This window comes from Xiphophorus hellerii, chromosome 20 (genome assembly GCF_003331165.1).
Source record: "Xiphophorus hellerii strain 12219 chromosome 20, Xiphophorus_hellerii-4.1, whole genome shotgun sequence".
Classification (NCBI taxonomy): domain Eukaryota; kingdom Metazoa; phylum Chordata; class Actinopteri; order Cyprinodontiformes; family Poeciliidae; genus Xiphophorus; species Xiphophorus hellerii.
The window spans coordinates 19,344,622-19,369,890 of NC_045691.1; the positions used below are offsets into that span (position 1 = coordinate 19,344,622).

At 37.6% G+C, this 25,269-nt stretch overlaps 2 protein-coding genes across 3 annotated transcripts in view; one reads left to right on the top strand and one right to left on the bottom strand.

The window, feature by feature from the left end:
- Positions 1-2,239: 2,239 nt before the first annotated feature.
- On the bottom strand, positions 2,240-7,979 carry ankrd33ab (ankyrin repeat domain 33Ab). The gene is made up of 5 exons (XM_032550368.1): positions 7,787-7,979; positions 5,735-6,043; positions 5,529-5,658; positions 5,294-5,434; positions 2,240-3,562 (listed from the first exon to the last, which is right to left on the bottom strand). The coding sequence occupies exons 2-5, from the start codon at positions 5,990-5,992 to the stop codon at positions 2,727-2,729; spliced, it is 1,365 nt and encodes a 454-aa protein (XP_032406259.1). The 5' UTR covers positions 5,993-6,043; positions 7,787-7,979; the 3' UTR covers positions 2,240-2,726.
- Positions 7,980-9,939: 1,960 nt separating this feature from the next.
- Positions 9,940-25,269, top strand: part of arhgef25b (Rho guanine nucleotide exchange factor (GEF) 25b) — a 30,192-nt gene continuing 14,862 nt past the window's right edge. Inside the window, exons 1-4 of one of the 2 annotated variants that reach the window (XM_032550333.1) lie at positions 9,940-10,171; positions 10,816-10,921; positions 24,257-24,573; positions 24,662-24,748. In XM_032550333.1, coding sequence (XP_032406224.1) covers positions 10,124-10,171; positions 10,816-10,921; positions 24,257-24,573; positions 24,662-24,748 — 558 coding nt within the window. In that variant the 5' untranslated portion in view covers positions 9,940-10,123. Of the gene's footprint in view, positions 10,172-10,815; positions 10,922-15,024; positions 15,405-24,256; positions 24,574-24,661; positions 24,749-25,269 lie in introns of those variants that run through there. The other variant, XM_032550334.1, reaches the window with a different exon arrangement.

A 25,269-nucleotide genomic window follows, 5' to 3' on the forward strand; every position in this document is an offset into this window, starting at 1 on the left:
TCTGTATCCGGAGAAAACATGAGGCCTCAAGGCCGTTTGGGCCATTTCTTTTTGTGACATATTAGCTTCTACCTGGCAATTTATGAAACTCAGTTATACTCACATAATAGGTCGTACTTAGTGATAACGGTGTAGTGCTGTTCCCTATATATATTTAAGGTATTCAGGAAGTGAGATTATTTTCAGAAATGTTTTGCTTGTAGATTAAATCTGTAAATCTGTCCAGTAAAATATAGATTCTGCTGCTGCAGCCTTTCCTGTTGGTTTCCCATCGTTTTGCTCTGTTTTAGCAACATTTCAGACAGCATTTATCTTAGAGCCAGCTCTTCAGGAAACACATTTGTAGGTCAAATGTATGCAGGAAATTGCAAACTCCCCTCAGGAAATGCTCCTATGCACATACTGTACTGTTTATTCACTAGGAAAGAGGAATAGAGCAATCAACAACGGAGATGGCTACTTTATAGCTGAAAGGGGGATTGACTGTCTTCAGGACTCTCTTGGAGAAAAACTCTCATGCATCATGCATCTTAGAAGGCTGAAAGAAATTTATTTGACTCAAACTTTGTTTTAAAGTAACTTAGTTTGCTAACTAAGCTCTGATAATCAATAATCCAGGCAGTAACGTGAAGGAGTAATCAGATCTGTCTTGGTTATGTGGGATGGTTCAGACTGGACTGACCTTAGGTTGAATCAGGTTTAGCAGGATTTGATTTAAAGCTGCTCTTCTTTTTAAGAGCATCGCCAAAAGTGAAAAACAGATTTGATCGTCTGAGCTTAACAACAATCACATTCGTTGTTATTTGTTTAGCTGTTTAACAGATTAATCCAACAATGAAACACTGAAAAGTATTCTTTGTAATTTTATTGGTAAACTTACCAATTTGTTTAAGTTATAAACCCAGTATTTTATTTTTTTATTTATCTCTGCTGAAACAGGCAAATTAAAATTTAATACTGCTCTCCGTGATCAAAAAATTACCAAAAAAATTGTGATTGTAAAAATTAAAACATGAAAGCTTGAATTTTGCTTATCTATGTGCAGATATTTGTGTGTGAACATTTATTTTTATATGAAAACTTTTATGTTTCATAAGTAATTTGTATTTAATAAATTCTTCAGCTGCTTGATTTCTTTATACTTTGGTAAATTAATGGCCAACTATGGCTGTGAAAACCCCCCCAAATCATAACACTTCACTGTTCGGTCATACGAAATGAATGTAGAAATGAATAAGGATGATTCATCATTTATAATGATCATGTAATAAATTAAATTAACCATTTGTATTTATATAATTTTATTGAACAAGAAAGTTCTGAATGTTTCATGTTTCAAATCTTAAGAGAATTCAAGTCTTTTATTCCATTTTGCATTTTAAATATATTTAAATACTAAGAAATATCACACTAACCTTTGCAACTCTAAATTTATTCAAAACCATGCACCTATGGACTGAGAACTGTTCATATCTTATTGATTAGTTGTTGGCAATATTAGAAAACTGCAGAAGACGGGAGGATTTAAACGTACTCTCCGTTACATTCCTTCTCATCCACACAGGCTGTAAAATAATAAATAATAATAATAAGATAATAAAGTGATTCTTTTGCATAAACTGGTACTCATGGCCTTTGAACCTTTCTGCATTTTACTATAATACAAACACAAATTTTAATGGGGATTTATGTGATAAAACAACACAAAGTTGATCAAACTGTACTTACAAAGTGGTAGAATTTTTTATCATTATTTTAGAAATACAAATTATTATTATTATTATTCAGAGTTAATCCTTAGTTTAATATCCCATCTCTCTGGCTTTTGGCCTGTTTCTCCACAATATATGTACTGATGATTACTTTTACTTTTGACTTGGTTATTCTAACAGATAAATTTGCTTTAATCGTCTCATTCTTCGGCCACCCTGAAGGCAACATTTAATTTAAGCCTATCGGTCTAAAACAAATTTATGCCACACTTTTTAGATGTCACTTGCTCAAAAATGTGAAAATTATGTGTCATTTTTCTCCCATTTCATGTGTTTTAATCTCTTTGTTTTGGTCTATCAGATATGATTCTAATAAAATCTGAATTTTGTGGTTTTTATTAAGGTCAGGCTGTGATTGGTCTTTTTGCTGTGCAGCTCTTACATTTGTGCTGCGCAGCAACAATAATTTAGCTTCCACATGTAGAGCTTGAATTGTAAATAGCAACAAATATAGACAAACACCTGAATTGTGACTTACTGGTTTTATTGAATGGGTGATAATATAGGCACTATATCTGTCAATAAATGATTCAATATGGGTTTTATGTGCTGCATCTTATAAAAAAGCATCTCTGGTGTTTTCACTGATACCAACTATGTTGAAATATTTCTACGCTGTTTAAAATTTAATATAAATATTTTGTACATTTGAGGTATTTTTGTGACTTTTAGAGCTTCAGGTTAGACGAAATCTTGCCAAAACATTTCTAAACTGATGTCTGTGTGGAAGAAATGCTCCCTGAGCTTCAGGGCTGATTTTAGATGTTTTTCTTCAGATGGGCATGAAGTTGAACGTTCCCAAACTCCCAGAGAAATAAAGTAAAACATTCACTAGAATGCTTTTAGCAGCATTAAATGGTCTAAAAAAAATCAAATTCAGACATGTTTGGGCGTGAATTATGACTTATTGTTATTATCCAGATTAGAGAGCCTTAGAGTTATTTGTTTCCTCCATTAATTTTTTGTCTTTCTACTCTCTTTATCCTTTTTGTTTCCTTTTCCTTCCTGGTCTTTCTCTGTGTTTTTCTTCTCCTTCTTCTTCTCGTCCTTATGCTCCTTGTATTTCCAAGTAGGTGGCTCCAGGCAGCCCTTATCTTTCTTCTTCTTCTTCTTCTCTTTCTTTGGCGTTGGGTCTGAAGGCTTGTTCACGTTGATCTGAGGGATACACCCAGAGGGGAACACGCTGTTGCGTCTCGCCATGCTTCGAGGGATGAAGGCGGTGGCCATCTTGTTGGAGGCCACCGACAGGATGCTGCCTCTGCGCTCGGTGTCAGGGAAGCACACTGAGGCCACTGTCTCCGCAGAGTGGATGCAGGGGGTGATGTGCGACACCGAGCCGTTGCTGTGGCACACCGAGCTGCCTTCCAGTTCCTTCTGTGGATGTTTCTTCACCAGCTCCGCCACCGCGAGCCGTCTCTTCCCCACCTCGGGTGGGCTGGTGGGCAGCAGAGGGTGGCAACCAGATACAACGAGCGGACTGTGGATGCTGGTGGTCATGCGCACCATGTGGTCCATCACCCCGTTCTCCTGGGGGTCACGAGGAAAACTGAATCCAAATGTGTTTTTAATCCGCAGTGTGATCTTCTCTGCAGACGTCTTCTGAGACGTCGCCCTGGTCACTCTGCCCACGAGGTCGGGCCACTCTGGGACGTAGCTCTCGCAGAACTGCTCGGCTCTCGGCCGCATGGTGAGGCGGCGGAGACGGTGGCAGGTCTCATAGCGACCTGTTTTCAGGGCCCAGTCACGAGCGCACCTTCCCCGGAAGGAGTCCACTGCGTTTACATCAGCCCCTGAAAAGAAAGAAAGACATGAGGAGGATGAGGAGGAGGAGGAGGAAGAAGAAAAGCTGGCTCTTTAGTCTTTAGTGTCTTCTCAAGTCTGCGTAAAAAATCATCCAGACAGCTGCAGCTAATCCAGAATGCTGCTGCTCACTAAAACCAGAAAAATAGAGCTCATCAGCCCAGTTTTAAAGCCCTTTCACTGGGTCCCTGTATCTCAGAAAATAGACTTTAAAAATACTTCTGTTAATTTATAAATCACTGAATAACTTACCACCAAAATACATTAAAGATCTGCTGTTATATCTTCAATGTATCTTCTGGTTTTCGTCTGCATTTTGTTTTTATGATGTAAAGCACTTTGAACAGCCTTGCTGCTGAAATGTCCTAAACAAGAAATATTGACTTGACTAGTCATTCAGCTTACTTCCTTAGTCAAATTTCATTGGTTGGTAGTTTAGTTAGTGTTGGAAGTAGCATAAAGTCCATTAACTGCACTGTGATGTTGTTCATCACAGTTCAATGCCAAAGTAAAGTTTATGCAATCTTTACCAGAAATCTGGTCAGTCACAGCAGCGAGTTTGAAAAACATGTGAGCGAAAAAGTAGTAAGTACCTAATCTATAGCCTGCCAGGAGGACCAGTCAGGAGATTACTGTAGACATGTGATAATGCCCTCAGAATGATCCCTTAAAGCAGCCACGTGTCACCGAGTCATTAACTCAGGAGCCGAGTCAGCCGGCTTTAAATAGGCGCTGATGAAACATGGCTGCTGTCATCAGCCGCACTGAGACGCTTCTGTGGAGCTGAGGAATCTACGTTTCTTTTTATCCAACACTCTCCCTGCTTTTTCTGTTCTTTGATTAATTCCCTTCATTATACATGAAAGTCCAAATGGTTTAGACATCCAGAATATCCTTTCAATTCTTTCCATAATGTAATGATCCTTTCTCGATCATTATTTATCTTAACTTTCTGAAAATCAGACGTTTTTCTTTTAAATTTGGTTGCTTTTGTTTTATTCTATTCAGTTACTGTACCTGATAAAGAAAAGACATAACTCAAAATAAAAACTTTAAACAAACCCCAAAGACGTTCAGAAAATCAGAAATTGTTTGAAAAATCAACTTTAAGTTAACATTAGAAATACTGGCATTTTTGAAGCGAAATATAAAGACACAAAATCTTTTTCATGTTGTCGTATTATGCATTTTCTAGGCACATATTACCATTTTATAGCACAATCAAGTAACTATGTTACCTGCAGTTGTTATAATAATGCTGCATATATCAAACAGTTAAAGGATATTGGCCTTTCAGTTTGATGCCTTGAAACTGGCCTCTGTCTCTTTAAGAACCTCCTGCTCTTTCAGAAACTCCACCTTCAGTACATTATCACCACAATGCTTCTCCATGATGCCGATAACTACCGTTGTTAGGAGCATTGAACTGAGAAGTAATTCGTATGATGAGTTCAACAGACTGTCAGTTCCAGCAGGTGTTTGTTAGTTGCTGCTGCCGCTAGTCTGGAGGAGCTGAGTGGGAGATGGGCTCTGAGGAGGAGCTTTGGGCAAACAGGTGGCACTTTGCGAGAGCAAAGCAACACTCCAGGTATGTTTTTGATGAGGGAATGACATTATACCATGATTTAAAGCTAAAAGAAACATTGATTTTGCATGTAACCCTCCTTAAACAACCCATCCTTGTAAACAGAAACTGTATCTTTTCCTTAATCCTTACATACCGGCCATAACAAGGGCAGCTACGACGTCACAGCGGCCGGTCATAGCAGCTTTGATAAGGGCTGTGAATCCTCTGCAGTCCCTTATTTCAGTGTCAACACCTGGGTAGTAGTTTAGGAGATACATCACTGTGAATATATGACCTGCAAGAAGAGGAGAGAGCCAAAGACCAAATAATCACTTTATTCTCTGCTCAGTCAGTCATTTATTGCTGCTGCTGTATTTTATTGCACTCACCTCCTTGAGATGCAATCATTAGTGCCGTGTTGCCTTCATTATCCTGATGATTTATGTCTATGAAGGGGCAGGTGTGAAGCCCATGCACAATGTCAAGGAAACCCTTGCAACAAGCCACCATGAGGCCGTTCTGTTGGTGAAATCAAACATCAGCAACTGCACTGGATTTCAAACAGCTGAAACATCATCACAAATTAGACTCTCACCCATCCGTTAATGTCCAGCTCCATCACCTCCTCCCTGGTCACCCCTCTCTCCAGAACTTTCTGCAGAGCGGACGAGTCATTGCGGACGCACGCCTCATAGACAGTGTTGGCTGCGCTGCTGTTTGCTGCCTCCACTGAGCTGTCAGGGAGCACAGAGTCATCGGACAGGATGCTGTCGGAGTCCGAGTCCGGTCCTGGTGCGTCGTCGTCGTCATCCGGACCTGAGCCCAGGTGGGGGTCCTCTGCTTCAGCGGCCATCGTCCAACGGAACCACTGGAATGGGAGTCACTCCAACTTGTTTGGTCACATCTAAGCAATAAAAAATAAAAACAAAACAAAGATAGTCAAATCAGCAAAAAGAACTGGCTTCCTGTAGCTCAGAGAATTTAAAATACTTATAAATCAGTGAATGTTTTAGCACCAAAATATATTAAAGACTTTTTGTTGTATCAACCTTCCAGACCACGCAGGTCTTCTGGTTCTGGTCTGCTCTTCATCCTCAGAACCAGAACCAAACGAGGAGAAATAGCATTCAGCTGCACCACCAATCTGGAACAAACTTCCAGAAAACTCCATAACACTTAAAGTTAATCAAAGGCTAAAGAAGCTTTTGATTGGTGGTAAGTGTAACATTGATGAACACATCTGATCTGTATTTGCTTGATGATTTTGAAGAAGTTATTTGAGAAAATGTATGTTTTTTTCTTGTTTCATGATTAGTTATTTTGTTTTTATGATGTGAAGCACTTTGAACTGCCTTGTTCCTGAAATGTGTTATTCAAATAAACTTGACTTGACATCATGAAGACAAGGAACACACACAGCAGACTTAAAGCTGTGTTACTAAATAATTTCCCAAACTCTGAACACCCCATAGAGCTCTACTCATTATGGCACGACTGTAAACCTGTAAAATGATCATACGTTATGATCATTTTAGCAGTTTTATGTTTGGACATTGTCTAAGTTCAATATTCAAATTATTCCATAGTTTGACTCGACTTACTGAGACAAAAGATTTTTCTAGTAGTTCTTTAAACCGTGATTCCCACCATAACGTATAAATTTTCTCCTTAGTCTTTAATAATGTTTAAATTATTTCTGGTAATTGTATATTTTTAACTTTATAAAGAAGTAGAGCTATCTGTAACTTCACTATGTTGATCAATTTGAATACTTTAAATTTTGCAAATGTTTTTCAAATATCCCAACTCATGGATTATGCTGACTGGAAGATGCAACAGACTGGAGACTGGGGCAGAGGTTCACACTACGAACACTACAAACATACAGGTAGAGCTGTAATGCAATGGTTTAGATCAAATCATATCCATAGGTTAGAATGGAGCATAATGTTCACAGACCGTCTTCATCCAATCTGATTGAGGTTTCAGCTATTTTGTAAAGACGACTGCAAAATTTCCAGTCATGTGTGAAGCTGCGAGAGGCAAACCCTAAAAGACTGGCGGCTGTATTCCTCCTAATTGTCATGCATCTTAATTCCCAATAAAATGCTTTGAAGTTTGTGGTTATAATGTGACAAAATGTGGAAAAGAGGCTACTGTGTTTCGATGCACTCTGGATCAGATTTTAGATCTGCTTGATTGGAAAACAGAGTCAATAGTTTTCTTGTTGACAGGCTGGGAAGGAGCAGGAAGAGTCAGGGATTATGACTCGTACGTTGCTGTGAGTCACAAACGTAACGCCATCAGATCAGTGTGCTTTTACTGGGGAGTAAGTGGATCAGCAGTAAAAATACGCCGCCGAACTGAGGAGGGTCAAATGAGGAAAAGTTCACGTGTGGAGCCGCCAAGCTAAGGGTCTGACTCTGCTCAAAGCATAAAAATGTTATTAAACCAAATTAAAACTTTCTTTAGAGGCTTTTAAACACATTGCAGAGCATGCTTCACACATACTATGATGAATATCTATTGTAAATGTTTTAAGGATGGTAGTGTGTGTTAATGTGTTTTTACACGATTTAGAGAACGAAAAGAAATAAAACCGCAGTGTCTACTGCAGTTTGAATATTGGTAAAGTCTGTAAACTCACCAATGAAGGGCAGCGGCTCAGCTGGGAGTCGTTGCAATCCAGGGTCACTCCTCTGTCATTTCCTCTAAATATCTCCTGATTTCTCCCAGAGTTACTCCAGCGCAGCTGTCAGAGTTTCCTCCAGTTTCTGCAAACAGATGAAGATTATCCATCTGCAAACTCTGATGGAAAGCTAGGAGGAGAAGACTTCACCGAGTCCTAGCGGAGACACCGCTCCCTTATGCGCTTAGCTCATCCCTTTTAAAACAGCTTTCAGGACAGAGGATTACTTGGCTCTCAGACCAATTTCATTTTTTGCTTCCTTAATGCTTTCACGCTGGAAACTTATATCTTTGCACATTCTTTGTGCCGTTCTGTTGTCTTGTTTTCATTCTCAGAAGATACGATTAATTTAAATACAATTCAACCTGTAAAGGGGCATAGGAGTGACACAATAAATGATGAGGAATAATTGCAAACAGTCCAGCTTGTGAGAAATAAAATCTTACATGTCGTCTAGTAACGTTCTTTTATTAATAAGAATAATATTGTTATCCTTTATCTGTTCAAAATTGGTAGAATTAAGCAATCTCCCAACAATCAGGTAATTAATTGAAATGTACTGCAGTAAAAGAAGTGTAAGCTGCTTATGAAGCGGAATGTAATTAATTGATAAGACAGTTAAATCCAATCAGGTGTGATCAACGTGCAGCAGGAAATCAGCACTGAGATTTACCATTTCAGAGCTAAATTAGTCTCTAATTAGACTTTAGTGATGATAATAAGATCCCAATAATGTGAATTAGCCTCTTTTTGTTACTGAAAAAAAAATATGATCAGTTCCAATAAAAATTCTCTATATTTATTGTGTTATATTACCCATTTAAAAGGATTTCAGCCAAGTTTGCCGTATTTTTTATGTGGTTAACGTTGCATTAATTTTTACATCTGACTCAATTTAAGCGCTAAGATTGTTGCAAAGGTCATTTGTGCATTCCTTTGTAAGTCGTAGAAATCCGGGGAGCATCACCTAAAAGAACATTTTCTACTCTTGAAATCTACAAATTGAGCCTTTATGGAAGAAAGAATGAAAGAGACAAAAAGTCCTGACCAACATGTGGACACTTGGTGAAAAATTGTTCTTATAAGATAGATATAAGATAAACTAAAATTAAACTCTTTGCTCTAAATGCTAAATGCAATGTGTGCATAATCTGAGGAGGTAAGAAAAAATAATCTGGTAGAGCTCAGATTATTTAAACTAAAGTGTTTAAAAATGTAAAGATTAAGTTTTTATAAATACAAAAATTACATAAAATCTGCTCATTTTAGTATATTTTCTGATTTGTTTTCTTCTGCAATACCTCCATGGGATTTAATTTAGGGATAGCACTAAGTGATGTTACATTTTTGTCCAGTGATTTTATTTAATGTTTTTAGTTGTAGTTTGGTGCCATTTTCCTTTTTTAAAATAATCATTTGATATTTCTCATTGTTCCTAAAAAAAGAGAAGAAAATTATAATTTCTAACACAATTTTGTCAATAGGTGACTGTAAAACTTGAAAAGCATTATTTTTTAATTAGCTGGTTTTGTTGCTGTGTACAGACTGTATTTAATAGAGGGGGGGGGGGGAAGCTCTTTGAATTGTAAGTTTAGATCAAAGTATATTTATGTGGTAAAATGGCTCAAAGTCCAAACTTAAATCTGAAGGAGAATCTGTGGTAAGACTTGAAAAATGGATGTTTGCAGATATTTTCCATCCAATCTGACTGAATTCGAGCTGTTTGGCAAAAACATTGTCGTCTCTAGAAGTGCAGAGCTGGTCGAGTCAGACTCCAAATAGACACGGAGAAATGTTTCTGCTAAGCATTGATGTAGATTTCATTTCTAAAAATAAAACCAAAGCCAAGCCTCCTATCCTTCCACTTCACAGCTATGCATCACTTTGTGTTGGTCAACGGCAAAAAAAAGTCTCAATAAAATATGTCAAAGTTTGTTGTTTCAACATGACAAAAAATGAAAACTGAAAAATTCTGGTTTGTGAATACTTTGACAAGGCACTTTATGTTTATTCCCAAGAATGTTTTTCACAGAGTGAACAAAGATCTGTGGGACGGGACCAGACCTGCCCGGGTTGACTGATCACCAGACATCGACCAGAGGCGTCTGCGTTCGGCTTACTGTCTTCTGCAAACCAAAGGAGAAAGAAAGAACTGACGGAGGAAGGGAATTATCTTCTGTTTGCTGGATTTTAGACAGGATGATGCAGACGTTTTTCTGGAATCCTTTTCAAAATAAAATCCGTATCTGATGAGATATGAACACATAAGAGGAAGATTCAAGTGGAAAAAGCAAAATGAAGACTTTGGCAAAAGTGCAGGGGAAGACTGATGGTCCTGGAAAAGTAAGTGTTTGGTCTGCGGCACCAACTTTTCTAAAGTATTAAGGTTGTTAAAGTAACAGTGGAGCTGCTCTTAATAATCAATAAGCTTAAATTAATGCAGAATTTCTTTTAGATGCAATAGAGGAAGATATTTCATAAGATCTCAAAACGTAAGAGTGTATAAAGCAAATTTATTTAAGCTGTTCTCTGTCAGATCAGTTTAAAATCAGTTGTACCTTATATTCATTGATACATTTATTTGTAAATATTTCTGATTTGAATCAGATTTTATAAATAGAGAAACCTTTCATCTGTTTGAATCAATCAATATAAAGAAGATTAAAATAAAAAAAATGTGCCTTTCCCCCAACTTCTCCTAATCAATTAAACCTCAAACATAAAATAAGTTCACTTTTTCTTTGTCTGAGTTCATGTTGCGCAGCGTTCATTTATCTTTTTTGCCCCTTGGAGAAATTCCTCAGATAAGATAAGAGACAACTTTATTTGACAGGCAAGCAAAAAGAGAGGTGAAGCTGTGACAAATATGTAATCATCTTTTCTACTGAATATACCACACTTTATCCCATGCTACATTTTCTATAAATTACGTTGTCTTTCTCCTGTCTTCCTGACGCGCTCACTCGGTTTTCTGTTTTGTGGATCAGGTCTCAGAAACCAGCAGGAACAGTTTTCCGTCCGATGAGGACCGTCAGGACAGCAGGACTCAGCTCGTCTGTGCTAAGATGTCCAGCATGGCTGCAGGATTTAAAGGTACAGTAACATATCCAAAGTGCTTGAATGTTTCTACATTTTGTGAAATTACAACCACAAACATTGATTTACTTTATTGGGATTTTATGTGATAGATCAACACAAAGTAAGAGAACAATCTTTGCTTACAAATAATAATTTTCAATGAGTCAATAGCTTGCAGAGCCACCTTTTGCTTAATATTGATGAAAGGACTGCTATTTTAACTAATAGTTTTTCATCAATATTAAGGATTTATTGACTTAAAACAAACTGCTGGATTTTGCTGAAAAGTTACTTGTAAGGGAGTTTTGTCTTATTTCAAGTGCACTAAGATGTTTCCTCCAGAAACTAGACCAGAAGTACTAAAAGCACAGATGTCAAACTAAAGGCCCGGGGGCCAAATCTGGCCCACCGTAGCTTTTTACATGGCCCTCTAGACTCCAAATTACATCAATAAGTCTCAAGTTTTTCACAAATTTGCAAAATTCACACAAAATCAACAAATCCCCACATTTTCCTTTTGATTTTGCTGCAAATTTTTCTCAAAATTGGTCAAAAACATTGAGTTTATGTGACTGCTGCCTACTTGATGTCATGTTATAGTATGTGACTGACACGACGAGTAGCTAAAATTCACATTTGACATTGTACATCAGCACAAAATTCCTTACAAATATTCCTAAATTAATACCACAAAATATGTGATTTTGATTGCAAAAAATACAAAAACAATCACAAAATCCTGGAGGGACTGATCAACAATTAATTAATTTTAAGAAACACATATTGAATGCTGAAACAAACAGCTATTTATTAATATTTTAACAGTTTAATGGGGTTTATCAACATATTTAGGCACAACTGGCCCTTTAAGAACATTCAGATTTTTGATTTGGCCCAAAACGAAAATGAGTTTGACACTCCTGTGCTGAAGGGTTTAGAGCAGTTGGATTTCTGTTGCCTGCAGCTCTTCGGTTCCCCGTGAAGAGGAGCTGTGCTCACAGTGCTAACATTCGCTGAAAAGGTCTCTGATCTGCACCAAAACACACTGAGTGACCAGAAGCAAGGGTCTCATGTTGCACCGCCTTGATGATTAATTACAGACTTATAAAGCCTGTGTTTGCTCACGGCAGAAGGCATGCACATGCAGCAGTCCTGCATTGTGGAGAGATCGTTGCGCTTTAGCAGGAACGGATCATGATGTCGGCAGAGTTTGCTGAAAGATAACCGGGTTGTTTGCATGTGGCTGTGATCAGTCGTTCTCTGTCTGTCAGAGAGCAGAGCTGTGTGTTTACATGTGCAGATGGAAGCGACAGCTTTTACTTTGTTCTTTGCAGACTTTTTCCATGTTTAGCTTTGTTTGAGTTTGTGCATAAATATGTTTAAATCTAATCCTGCTTGTGGCGAGTTTAAGCAGCGGTGCTCAGATGGTGAACGCTTGGCTTCTAGATGAAACGTTCCTGCTTCAGAGTCAGCAGTACGAGTCTTTATAACATTTGGTTTTCTTCAGCAGCAGTGGTGGTCTTAATAGAAGAGTTATGACTCTCAGCCCAGGGCGGCATGGTCATGGGCCTGGGCAGCCATCAGGGAGTTAGATTTATGTTGCTTGTTAGCATTTTAAGTCATTTTCTATGCATTCGCTGTGTGATGACGGTGAAGTTGTCATCGTTTATTCTTCTGTTTTTAAATGGATTTCCACTCCATTTATTCAGCTCTAATTCAAAATTTTAAATGTATTCAGTGATTGAAGCTGAACCTGACAATTAAACAATGGCCAGATATTTTTTAGGATGTGACTTGATATTTATGAACCCTTTGAAGAGTTATTTCAATGGTTTTGAGGTACACATGCACAGAATAAACTACACAAAAAAACTCCAATATTTTGGAGTTTAAAAATGTTGTCATTAACAATACTTTTACTGCTGCACATCTGGAGCTTCGAGTAACTTTTAAATATAAAAGTCTTGTGTTTTGCGGAACGGTCTTTGTTCAGAGGAGAGTGTGTGTGATTTTGGTTCTCTGTGGGTTATTTAAGAGGGTGTGGGGTGAAGAAGGGGCTTGTTCAGGGGCAAAGCCAACAAAATGTTCTGTTGGTTTGATTGCGATCTTGAGAGTTTGATTTATGTTTTTTTTGTGACTTCAGCTGCAGCTACTCAGCCACTCAGTAACAGTGTCAGTGAACATCTGCAACATTCAGACTACGACCTTATAATATGGTTATTATCATAAATTGTTTTCACAATCCATTTTGTTTTCACACTTTTTTCTTCTACGTGCCTGAAATAGCCGTGTTTGTGTTCCTGCTGAGCTCATTCTTCTGCAGCTGGTTGTATTTTGGTTTGCTTGGCTTGTGATGCTGTTCCCCCTGTGAGGAAGGATCACACGTGCTTGCAGAATAGTCAAAGAGGAAAAGGAAACAGGCGTCTGGTGGAGCTGGATTTTATGTGAGAGTGTGAAAGGAAAGGGAATTGAACATAAATGCTCCACTGCTCCAGATTTTCATTTGTGGCATTTCAATGCTTCCACTTCCTAATGAGGCACTACTGTGCATGTTTATTATACATGTACAGGCACAAAAGTATCTTTTTTTTTTTTTTACTTTAAAGACATGCTGCATCTCTCTTGATCTAAAATGCTTATTTAATAAAAAAAAAATAATTATGCATTGGGTGATGTAAACCCTGAAGTAACCATGTTTCTTTCCACTATTGAGGACTAAATGTCTCCATTTTTTCTTTTGAAGCACCAAGGGTCCATCCAAGAGACTAAAATACAGAAAAATAGCCAAAGACTTATGAAATATTTATTTTATACCCTGAAGAACTGAATCTTCCACAGGCTTCAGATTCGTCATCGGTCGTTTCTGCAGAGAACTGAACCCTGTGGCTCAGCCCAGTTTCCTGTCCCAGTGAACTTCCTGGTATTTGTGCTGCTGCTCTATCTCATCCATCTCTACCCTGAAGGAAAGGCAGCATTCTCTCTCACTGAGATCCCAACAACAATCACAGCACCACAGTTCAGTATATTAAAGGATAGTTTATCAAACGACCTCAGTGGAAATTCACGGCATTATCATAACGAGCACATTGAAGTCAGAGTGACACAGTGGTTCACTTTCCCCATCAGCTGAGTTCACTGGTGGTTTCAACAGGAAGTGGGAACATTTTGGATCAGTGCAGTAATCTCTTATTTTTAATAATGAAATCATTATTAATAATAGGAGACAGTATTTCTGTGTCCGCGTTTGACTGGAAGATCTCTCTTCTGGCATTTCAAAAGTGCCAGTAGGTCGATTTAGTTTCACACTTCAGGCGATTTTTTTGAAACTGAGGTTGGGATCCACGGCGACACCTCAAGGTTTCTGCAGGATAAGTTTGTTTGTATCGTCAATCATACACAAGATAATTCAATGTTCTGTATTGGAAAATTAAACAGAAATCATACGAGTTCAGGATTTTCAAATATTTCATTTTTTACATACAAAAACAATCATTTCTGTGTTAAATAATAAGATCAAGACATACAACAGCATTAAAGACACTGTTTTTAATGCTGTTAAAAACAGCTCATTAAAACAGCCTCATAAGGTCAAACAAAGACAATAAAAAAGTTAGTGGGAAAACGGATGAAGCTAAACTGCATCTTTTTAGTTGTTTTGACCATTTCTCATTTCCTGTAGATAAATACAAAATGTTTGCTTGTAATTTCAGAGACATGTTGTCAGTAGTTTATAGAATAAAAGAACAATGTTCATTTTACTCAAACATTTACCTATAAAAAGTCAAATCAGGGAAACTGATCATTTTAAGTGGTCTCTTATATTTTTCCAGAGCTGTAATTCATCCAATCTGACTGATTTTAAGGAGAATATTTCAGTTTCTAGATGAGCAATGTGCTTCTAAAATGCATGTGTATGCCACAGTTTTTGGATTTTCATTTGAAAATCTGAAATTATTTATTTATTAGTAGTTAATTAATTATAACTAATTGCTTATTCTTTCTCTGAATATAAAAATGGAGTAAATAAAGGCAGAGAGGAGGGGTTTGGGACCAGATGCTGGCAGCTTGTCTCCCATCGCAGCTCCTCCTCCTCTTTCCTGCCTCTCCGTCGCTCCCTCTCTCACTCTCTGCCCCACTCATGATCTGTCTCACCACACAGAGACGGTTCTGATCCAAAGTCAGGAGCATCTCTCTGCCTTTGTTGTACCATGGGATGAGACTGCCGTTATTTTTCAGCAATTTTTCCCCTCGTCACATTTGGAATATGAGTGGAAAGCTCTCTGCACACTTTTCCTCTCATGTCCGCGTGGGATCACCGTGGGAATAGAGTGTGTGTGTGTCTGCGGGCTCGTGTTTGGTGTCTGCTTCTGATGGTGTCGAGTGGAGCAGCGCGAGCGGATCACCATGAGAGGGGGTCACCACCAGCGAGGCTGCGGGTGTCAGCATCTGTTCAGAAAACTTCTCAGCCAATGCGGCTGCTGCTTTGTCAGAAGTAGAGGTACGTAAATGAATCGATGCTAAAACTATCTCAGTCTCTGGAGATGGACTCAAGTTATTTGAGTAAAAATAAGTCCAATCCATTCACCTGTCACAGTTTATGAATATTTAATCCATTCACTTGCTCATTCTAAGAGCAAAAAGTCTCGTTTTGTACAGAAACAGTTACTTTCTGGGTTCACAGAGCAGCTTCACTGCTCTAAATTGAGTTACAAAACAAAAAATGAGAGACTGAAGCTGTTCATGCTTCTCCCCTCCATCATCGTGAACGGCGTTAGCTCTAATTTGACATCATGTGGGAGGAGAAACGAAATATTTTACTGCTTAGTTTGATTCTGTAAACCTCCGGACGTCTGTGAGCTGCGAATCACAAGATGTAAAATGACCAAGAAGGACTATTTAATCTGACAGGGTGTATTTAAAGTACAGTTATTTTCAGCTACATCAGAAAACATATTCGGATTTCATAACAATTAGGTCAAAAGTGGAGGGGAAGCGGTGCTCGAAATAAATACTAAAAAAAGGCTAACAATTACATTTCTTCTCTCAAAGCTTGAATCTTTTAATTAACTTTAATCCTATTTAGAACATGTTTAATTAATTTACCTCATCAAAATAACAAAAACAAGTGTTTTTGAAGTGCATGTTAAAATGTTTAGGGTTAAGTTTTAAAAGCCTAACTGTTTAAGTCCATATACTATAACAAAAATAGATTGTGTTGCATTATTTTTAACAGAACATATTTAAATTTAATAGCTCAGCTTGTGTCCTTGTAGACAAATTGCTCTAAAAATCATAGAAATTAAGAGTTTTTAAAAAATTGTTCTTCAAATGTATAAAATCCTGCAGGAATGTGATAAAATAAAGAAAAAAATTGTCATTATCCCTTGAAAAGTCTGAAAATCATCACAAGATGCTTTTCTTATTTGTGATTAATCGTTGGGCCTTTAAACCTTTGGGTCATTTCTATTTTTAGATTTGTTTTGATAAGGAGAATCCTGCCAAACGTGGCTGAGATCTCTATGATTTGGTCTATTGAGGCATTTTTTCTGCATTTCATACAAACGGATGTCTCCGTTTCTCTCTTCTTCCGTTTTTCTGTTCTTCTCTGACTTCCTTCAGCCACAGTTTCTCCACATGTTGTACAGATGTTTTCTTTTCTCGGGCAGACTCGGTTCAGGTTCACAGTTTAGTCTACTTCAAATTGACCTGAACTTCTCTTTCTCTTTGGTCTTTTCTGCTCTGGATATTCGCGCTCGCTTTGCTCTCCCTGCTGCCGCTGATTTGAAATCCTGCTTCTGGCCGATTGCATCACAACATGTCCGCCTCCTGGAGAGAAGCCTTTCTACTGTCAGGAAGTTGTGAAGCAATTTTCCTTCGAAATCAGATCTCAGCTTGTACCTCGAAGAGAATCCAATTGGGAAAAACAAACTTTGATGAGTTTGACTTTCATTTTCTTGAGGAAAACAAGGCGTCCTGAAAGCAAGCTTACATTCAGGAAAAACTGTGATTCTTTCTCCATATGCATTTTTAAAAAAATCCATAACTTTTAAACCAGTTTGATGTCAAACTGATAAATCATAAAATTGATTCAGAAAACTGCTGAAATAATGTAATTTAAAATAAAATGAGAAGACTAATGATATACTGTTTTACACTGAAATGTAAAACATTTTGTTCTTATTCATTTTTACATATGCATTTTATTTTTCATATTTTGCCAAGTTATAACTAGATGTCTCCATATTTAAGTGAAAGATTTTATTGTTTTAAACCAGAGTGATTCTTCAAACAACTTTCCTGAAAGAAAAGAATCCCCACAGCATGATGCTGACACCACCATGTTCCACCAAGGGGATAATGTCTAATGTTCATTTGGGTGTCAGCGAACCAGATGCTTCAATCTGTTGTAAATCACTTTCTGTGCAGAATGGCGCTCAAATAGGCCATAATATGAGATAAAAGTAAGCACTAGAGAGACCTGTGCATGACTGTTGGTTGTTCTGTCAACAGATTTTCCTACCTGAGTTGTGGATTTCTGCAGCTCCTCCACTTGATTCTTCTCTAACTCTCTACTTGCTGAGATCAGATCAGAGGTCTGCAGCCTCAGTCCAGCAACATAAAACTTGTCTAGAGCACGACAGAAAGAAGGCGTTTAGTGCGACGTTTCCACGACTCTAGAAGAATACCAAAAATAATGACAGTCAGATTAAAGTTATGGATTAATTCAGTTTTACGAACTACAGCAGAAAAAGTCCGCACTTCCACGTCTGAGCTGCAGCTTTTTTTTTTTTGATAAATATCTTCTAATCACTAAATCTAGGATGCGGTGAGTCACTGTCGGCAAATACACCCCGCCTAAAAAAAAAGTGGATTTAAACACCCCCAGCAAAATAATAATCTCAAGATTCAGTGAAAACATTTGCAAACAAAGGGATATTTTATACATTGCATGCTTACTTTTATCTCATGTTATGGCCTATTTGAGCGCCATTCTGCACAGAAAGTGATTTACCAAATGCTTTAATACTCCAACGGGGCGCAGACAGCTGAAAACATGCGCACACGTAGACAATCGTCTTTCTCCGGCTCTGAGCGTTAAATCCTCTGTTGTTCCAGTTGTTCATGGGGGGAGATTACAGAGCTCCGTCTCTCTGTGCGGACCCAGCGAGCGCCACATGTGAGAGGTGAAAATGAAAACGGCCCAGCGCTTTTTCACCTCTGAGTTGAACAGGACATCTCTGGGATTGAAATGTTCGCAGGTCTGCTTGATGAGCTTGTTGCGTTTTTGAAGAAAGCAATCCTAGAATCAAGAACTTGTGCGCATTTTTCTTCAAGCAAATGAGTTTGTTATCTCCGTAAAACTCCTGCTGTGTTGTAACTTTCTAGATGTTCCCTTCTCTTCCAGCAATCTGAGATTGTTTTCGTTTTTCGCTGATAACTCATACTGTTACTATTTATAAGAGAAACGCCACCAGATGCAGACTTGTTGGACTTTCATTGAATTAGTTTCCCTGAGTCACCACACATCACCAGTTTGACTCCCAGCTCTGATTCATCGAGTTCACCAGTAAGAACCAAGTCATTATTTCCAGTGTGTGATGGAGTAAATACAGACACACATTCACTCTAATTAAATAGCATCAAGTTGAATATCTCACACTTTTGTGATGGTTGTTCTGCTAAATCAGATTCCCATTTAAACAAGTCAGACATGAATCCAACTCTAAATTTATAACTGAGGTCCTCTGAGGTGAAATTCATTCAGAAACAAGAGAAGTTTAGACTTCATGCATGTTGCATGAAAGCCATTAAAAAGTTATCTGTTGTGCATTACTTGAACATCAAAGGATCCACGAAAAAGTAAAGAATAAATATGATTTAACATAAATAAAATATGCAAAAGCAAGCAGCATCCAAACTTGAATATCTAGAGCTAGCTTAGCTTACTGAGAGGAGAGGAGGTGGAGCAACAGCTACTAATGTAACGTTGCTTCATCGTTCGTCTCTGAGCTCTTTATTAGTCACTGATACTTAACTGAAACCAAACCAGACAGAATATATGGAAACAGACTCCTTTCACCTCCAAAGGATTTCACACCACTTGAATGTTTTCACATAAATTATGCCCAAAACGTTAATATGTTTTGTTCAGATTTTATGTGACAGGCTAATACATTGAAAAGTGGAAGGAAAATAACGCTTTGTTTCTAATTTTCTGGACCCGAGTCAATTATTGCAGAACGACCTTTTCATGCTTTAGCTCTATCAACTCTAATCTGCTGTTCTGTAGCTTCCCCACATTATGACGCTGCCACCACCATGTTTCACTGCTGGGATGGTGTGTTCAGGATAATGGGAAGCTTCATTTTGCATTTAGGTTAACTTTTGTCCTTCTTCCACATGTTTTTTGTCGCTGACATTAAACCAACTACTAAACGAGAATTATTATGACTTTATTTTACAAACACGTTCTTCTTACTCCTCTCTCTAAAGGAGCGCATGACCAATGCATTCTCCCGCCTGAGCTGTGGATCTTGGAATATTATTTTCTAACCCGATTGCTGTCTTTCTCGTTCTTCATGGTGAAGTTTGTTCTTAAATGTTGTCTAAAAACACATGATTCATTTTTATTTCACTTCATGCTTATGCGCTACTTTGTGTAACTGAACTTTGTGGTTTCAAAGCGACACAATGTGGAAAAGTTCAAGGTGTGTGTTGCAGGAAAAAGCCGAACAGTCTGGATCAGAAACTACAGCAGCTGTAATTTGCTGAATTAGGGACACAAATAGTCAGGTTGTAGACATTTGTTGTGCAAAATAAAGTGTGGCGTTACAAAAATCTAACAAGGACTTTAAAAGAAAAACCTCGTCTTTTCAGCCCACATACCCCATTATAACATTGTTGATATTATTGCATGACCTCCTGATAATTTCCTTGTGTGGTTTACGAGTAAACCTTTTCTGGTTGACGTTGATCCAGCAGGATGAGACAAAGTTTGCAGCGTCGTTCCCAGATTAACGTTTTCGTAAACCCTCTCAGGAGTAAGAACTTAAACGCGACTGGAGAGAGTTCCTGATTTGTGGTTTTTGTGACGACAGTATCATTATTTTCTATGACTTGGTAATAATAACAATTGCATCCATCAGTATTTGCATGTTATTAAGCCCTAATCATAATCAACCCTACAGCTGCTTATGTAACACTAATGTGGGGCTAGAATGTGAAATGTGCAGAGCTCTCATCATTTTTAGAGCTCAAACATCATGATGCTGATTGAAGTGCAGCTCCAGCAGTTTTCAAATAATGCTGCCGACCATCACAATGACCAGATTGGAAGATGGGAAATAATATTTCTGTAATAGTTAGAAAGATGCTTTCTGCTTCTAACACAAAACCGAGAAGTGTTAACATATTATGAGAAACAATATTTTTCGTAGGCAAATTATTTCATCTTTTTAAGATTTTATGAATCTCATAAATTATTTTTAAAATATTTTTCGTTGTCAACATGAGCATCAAGTACAATAATTTCCAGACAAGCGTTTCTGTGCACATGCATGACACCAACAGGGGAACTAAAGGAGAACATGGGATCAAACAATGTGAGGACGAAATTTGTTGAAGTGGAAAAATAGCAAAACAAAGTCAGACGACTTCAATTTATCTTTGACTCGCCAACAGGGAGAGACTGGAAATTACATTTTATCTTTAATTAAATATAAAGAAAATCACCTTTATTTAGCAGAAAACGGACTATATTTGTTCCCTGCAGTTGTAAATCAAAGACAGAGATTCAAAGAAACTTTTTAACTTAACATAAATTTGTCTGATGTTTCATATTGTGATAACAATAATTGAATCACAGAAGGAAAGCACAATAAAGCAACATTGTTGCCTTGCAGCGAGAAGAAGCTGGATTCAAATCTCACCTGTGGTCCCTGTTCTCCCTGTGCATGCCTGAGTTCTCTCTGGGTACTCCAGCTCCAGTCCAAAATATTCATGCTGGGTTCACAAATTTTTAAGTTGACCTTAGATCTGATTGTGTGTTTGAATAACTATTTGTCCTGTGTGAGCCCCAGGTGCTTGTTTTGCCAGAGTTAAAGTTTGCATAGATGTGATTTTAATCAGAAACTGACGGATTAAGGTGAACACAGAGAGAATGTATGGTTGTTTCTGTCCAGGATTAAAGCGCTCTGCATGTCTGTTTATTTACTTATAGCATCTTTACAGAGATGAGACTCTCAGCTTTTCTAACATTAATTGTGATCTTTTTCTTTCCATCATAGCTCCATTGCAAAGTGTCGTAAAATGTAAGTGCAGCAGGTTTCAGGTGACAACATGAGTTTGTGCTTCATGTATTTTTAGCTGTGCAATACGAGGAGCCTGGTGTCACTGTGTCTGTCAATAAACACTTTCTGTGGTTTAGGATAAAGTTTGTTTGTTTCTGCTTGAACAAAAATTGAAGTGATTTTTGTCATGTTTTGTCCTGAGAGGCAGTGTTACTCAAAGTTGGGCTTTTGAGCCTCTAATGTGGATTATAATAAAAATAAAAACATGGACTGGGTCCTGAAATAATCATTAAAATATTTTTTTTAATTTAAAGTTTATTTACAATGGCATATTTACTTTATAGTTATTCATGTAGAATTAAATTGCTACTTAATAATGAGTGGAAATTTTAAATTGGAGCAGCTGTAAGGATCACAAGTATTTGTTATTCAGTTGGGAAAACTAAAACTGGAGGAATTGTTGTTTGCAGCCGTTTCTTTTAAAAAGTTTCTAAACCAAAATCTGTTTCATGACCTAATAAATGTACAGTTGTGTCCAACTCAGTAGATATACATTTCAAAAGTGAGTAAAAATGTATATTCTGTTATATTTTATTGCATCTGCCTCATGTTTTGTTAGTTTTTTCTCTGTGAATATTACTTCCTGGTCTATGCTCTTGGAGTTTTTCCTGTTCTACTTCCTGTTTTGCTGTCGCAACAGGTTTTTATTTATATTCAGCACACCTGCAATGCTTTAACCATTAATATTCTCCAGAGATTCCCCGAGTGCTGTTGTTTTCTCATTAGATTTTGTTCCCACGGTTCCTCAGGTTAAGTCCGTGTCCAAGTTTTTGTTTATTGTTCTCTGGTTGTTTGCCATCAAATGACATGTTTGTTTTCATCCGCGTGTGTTTTGCAGCTGTTTATCTTTTTAGCACTTCTTGAAACTTTGTGTGTGAAAGCATAAAAGTTGAAATTTTCTTCCTGCTTTAAATAATGTCAGGTGAAGCAGAGCAGGTTTCAACAGATGAAGATGTGCGTAAGAAGCCAAACCTCAGTGAGTCTCTTAAGGAAAATTTTAATTTTTTGTCTCCGTCACCCTCTATTGTATGGTCAAAGTTTAACTTGGCCTTCTTATTCTTCTATTGTTACATCTTGTGTAATATTTTACTCTGCTATAAAACCTCCACTGTACTTACACAGGTATTGACTCGTAAAACAATTACATTTACCTGGAACTAAATAGTGTACAGGCTCCCTCAAAAATAGGACATTCAGCTTATTTTTGACATTTTGTTTTACTTTTAATTGATCAAGAAAACATGAACAAATAGCACATTTTCCATTATGGCCAAATGAAACCAAGCTTTAACTGTAGGTTCAAAGGATAAGTGTGGAACAAAAACAACACTGAATGCTACCAAGAGAACGCCATACTCACAATGTCAGCAGCATGATCTGGGGTTTAATTTTCCTTAATTTATACATTATTTTAATCAAAAGGTTGGTTGTCGGCACTCTGACCCCAAACTGACAGATTTTATTCTCCAGCATCCTTGTGATTACAAGAACGCATTTAAATGTACAAAAGAGTTCTTGGAAAACTTTTCCAAGTTAAGTGAGAAAATGTTGTGAAGTCAAGACTCAGGGTTCTGATTTGGACTTTTGTCAAAGAAAACTAAATACTTAATTAAATCAGAAGGAAGGGATTCAAGGTGTAGTCATGGGCTGGAGGGTGTCTGGTTTGGGAAAGCTATCCTGGAAAGATGGAAAGATAGATAGACGGATTAATGCTAAGTTTTGGAAACTATTTAATATCTTATTTCAATTAGGTTGTTTACAGTTCTGGATTAGGAAAGTGCTGCAAAACAAAGATGAATGATCATGAATCCTTTTCAGCATTAATTTCTCTCCATGGGAATTAAAGACAAAGTTTTGGTTCTCCACCTTCCTCCCCAAAACACTGAGATTCATTGCAAAAGTAGAACAATTTGTTTTATGTGATTTTGATCAAACGGCTTTAATCAAAGCTCGGTTCAATGCTGAAAAATTAAACAAGCTCCTTCAACAATTGCTTTTATATTTACATATTCCTCTATTGTTGGGATGTTAAATCTGGTTTCATTCAAATAAATGGGACAGCAAACTTTGCAGGACGAATAAAAACAAGACATGATTTGCTACAGTCAGCCTGGTGTGTTTATGCTTACTGTTTCAAGTAGTTTGTGTAAATGGTTGACCCGGTTTCTGGCTTCTTGAAAGTTTCTCATTATGATTACAACTTACATAATTGTGTTAAAAGTGACTGAGGGCCTCTGGAAAGAAGAACAAATGTATAAAATAAAACTCTTGAATCACTTTGGTTGGACAGGAAAGATGGATGATGGAGACGGAAGGCGTTCAGTGCAGATGTGGCGTGTTTGGTTTCAATGTTTGGAAAATCCTAAAATTAAAATGTATTAAAGTATTCCAGGGTTTTTATAACATCATAGAGAATATATACAGTAGTAAGTAGCTATTCCCTCTTTTCTTAATTTCCTTTCCTCGTTCCCTCCTTCTTTCTTCTCATTCTTCCTTGTGTGATTTCTTTGTTAGTTTCCTGTTTTATTAGTTTCTTTTTCTTATTTCTTTTTTCCTTCTTTCTTTCTCTCTTCCTCTCATTCTATCTCTCTTTGTTTCTTAGGATATAAACTCATGTCATTCTTTGAAAAATAAATGTGTTGTAAAACTACAAAAATTTTGCTTACTTCTTTGTTTTCTTTCTTGTTTGCTTTCTTCCTTTCTTCCCATTTTTGTTTCTTTCTTTATTTTTTCTTTCCCTTTTCTTAGGGTGTTAAACTCTGATGTCATTTATTTTTGAAAAATAAATATGTTGCTAAAACAAACAAAAAGAATTGTTGTTTCTTTCTTGCTTGCTTGTCAGAGGAGATATTATTTCTGTATTATTTTTATTTCAGTCAGAGCCTTGGCTCCAGCAGCTCCTCCGATTGAAGTTACATTTCTGGACTTAGCGCAGGAAATTGATCAACATTTTTGTGCAGCAGCAATCTGTCTGTGACATCTGCTGTTGTCTCCCCTTCAGCGGAGTCGTACTCTGTGGCGTGCAGTGAAGGCAGCATTGCTCCGTCTGCGGGATCTCTGCCCCACCAGGCCTCAGGAAGCACCAGCCCCTGCTCTCACTCCCCGTCTGGAGCATCCCGGCACCCGGTCAGCGCCCTGAAAAAGTGGCTCACCAACCCGGTGCGGAAGCTGAGCTCTGACCCCAGAGGTGGAACGGGGAAAGCCGAGAAGCAGAGTTTCAAGGCAGAGGGAAAGCAAAAGCCTTTTTTGCACAGTGAGACTCGGCAAAGTTCACTGGAAGTGCATAATAACTACACCATACTGTCCTCTGAAAACACGGTGCGAACCTGATGGCTGAACATGGAAATCCCCCTTTACATATTTTGTTTGTTTTTACAGCCTCTAATGCTGCTCATTTTGTTTGCAGGACTGGAAAAGTCCCACAGCAACGTCTCCGTCCCTGATGTCCCGTCAGAGTTACTTATGTGACCTTCTGGATGACTCACACAGCCCAGTAAGTGCTAACCTGCCTTACTCTTCCTTTAATTAGCATTAACACCCTTTAGCAACCAGTAATGTAATAACAATCATTATAATATCTGCCAACAAAGTACTAATTTTGGCCATTTTAAGCATAAGACATACTGTATCTAGCTGCAGAAAATAAAAAAGTATTAAAAAGAGCTGAATTTATTGTGCTGCTTGCTCATCAGAATCAGAGGGAATGACATGTTCATTGTATTTATTCAGTTAAGGATACGTTGTATGATGCCTTAGTTATGGTTGCACAACTAAATTAATATTTATTTGTAACAATGTTACTTTGCTAAATCTACCCTTAAGCAAAGAGGAAGCAAAAATCTAAATGAAAAAGTTCTTCTCTTGTTTTAAGAGAGTACAAGTGACACTTTCTCCCTTTTCTATATTGTTTGTGCCGCAACTACTGATTATTTGTTTCCAGATACTTGGTGTTAATCCAAATTTCGCATTTAGCATATTTTCATACATCACTTTTGGTCTCTTCTGCTTCTATAA

Excerpts from the sequence above, each read along its gene's own strand:
- ankrd33ab (XM_032550368.1), bottom strand. The coding sequence starts at position 5,992 with ATGGCCGCTGAAGCAGAGGACCCCCACCTGGGCTCAGGTCCGGATGAC. Across the intron at positions 5,435-5,528 it reads AATGATTGCATCTCAAGGAG|GTCATATATTCACAGTGATG; the intron begins GTGAGTGCAATA and ends CTCTTCTTGCAG. Across the intron at positions 3,563-5,293 it reads AGCTGCCCTTGTTATGGCCG|GGGCTGATGTAAACGCAGTG; the intron begins GTATGTAAGGAT and ends CTTTCTTTTCAG.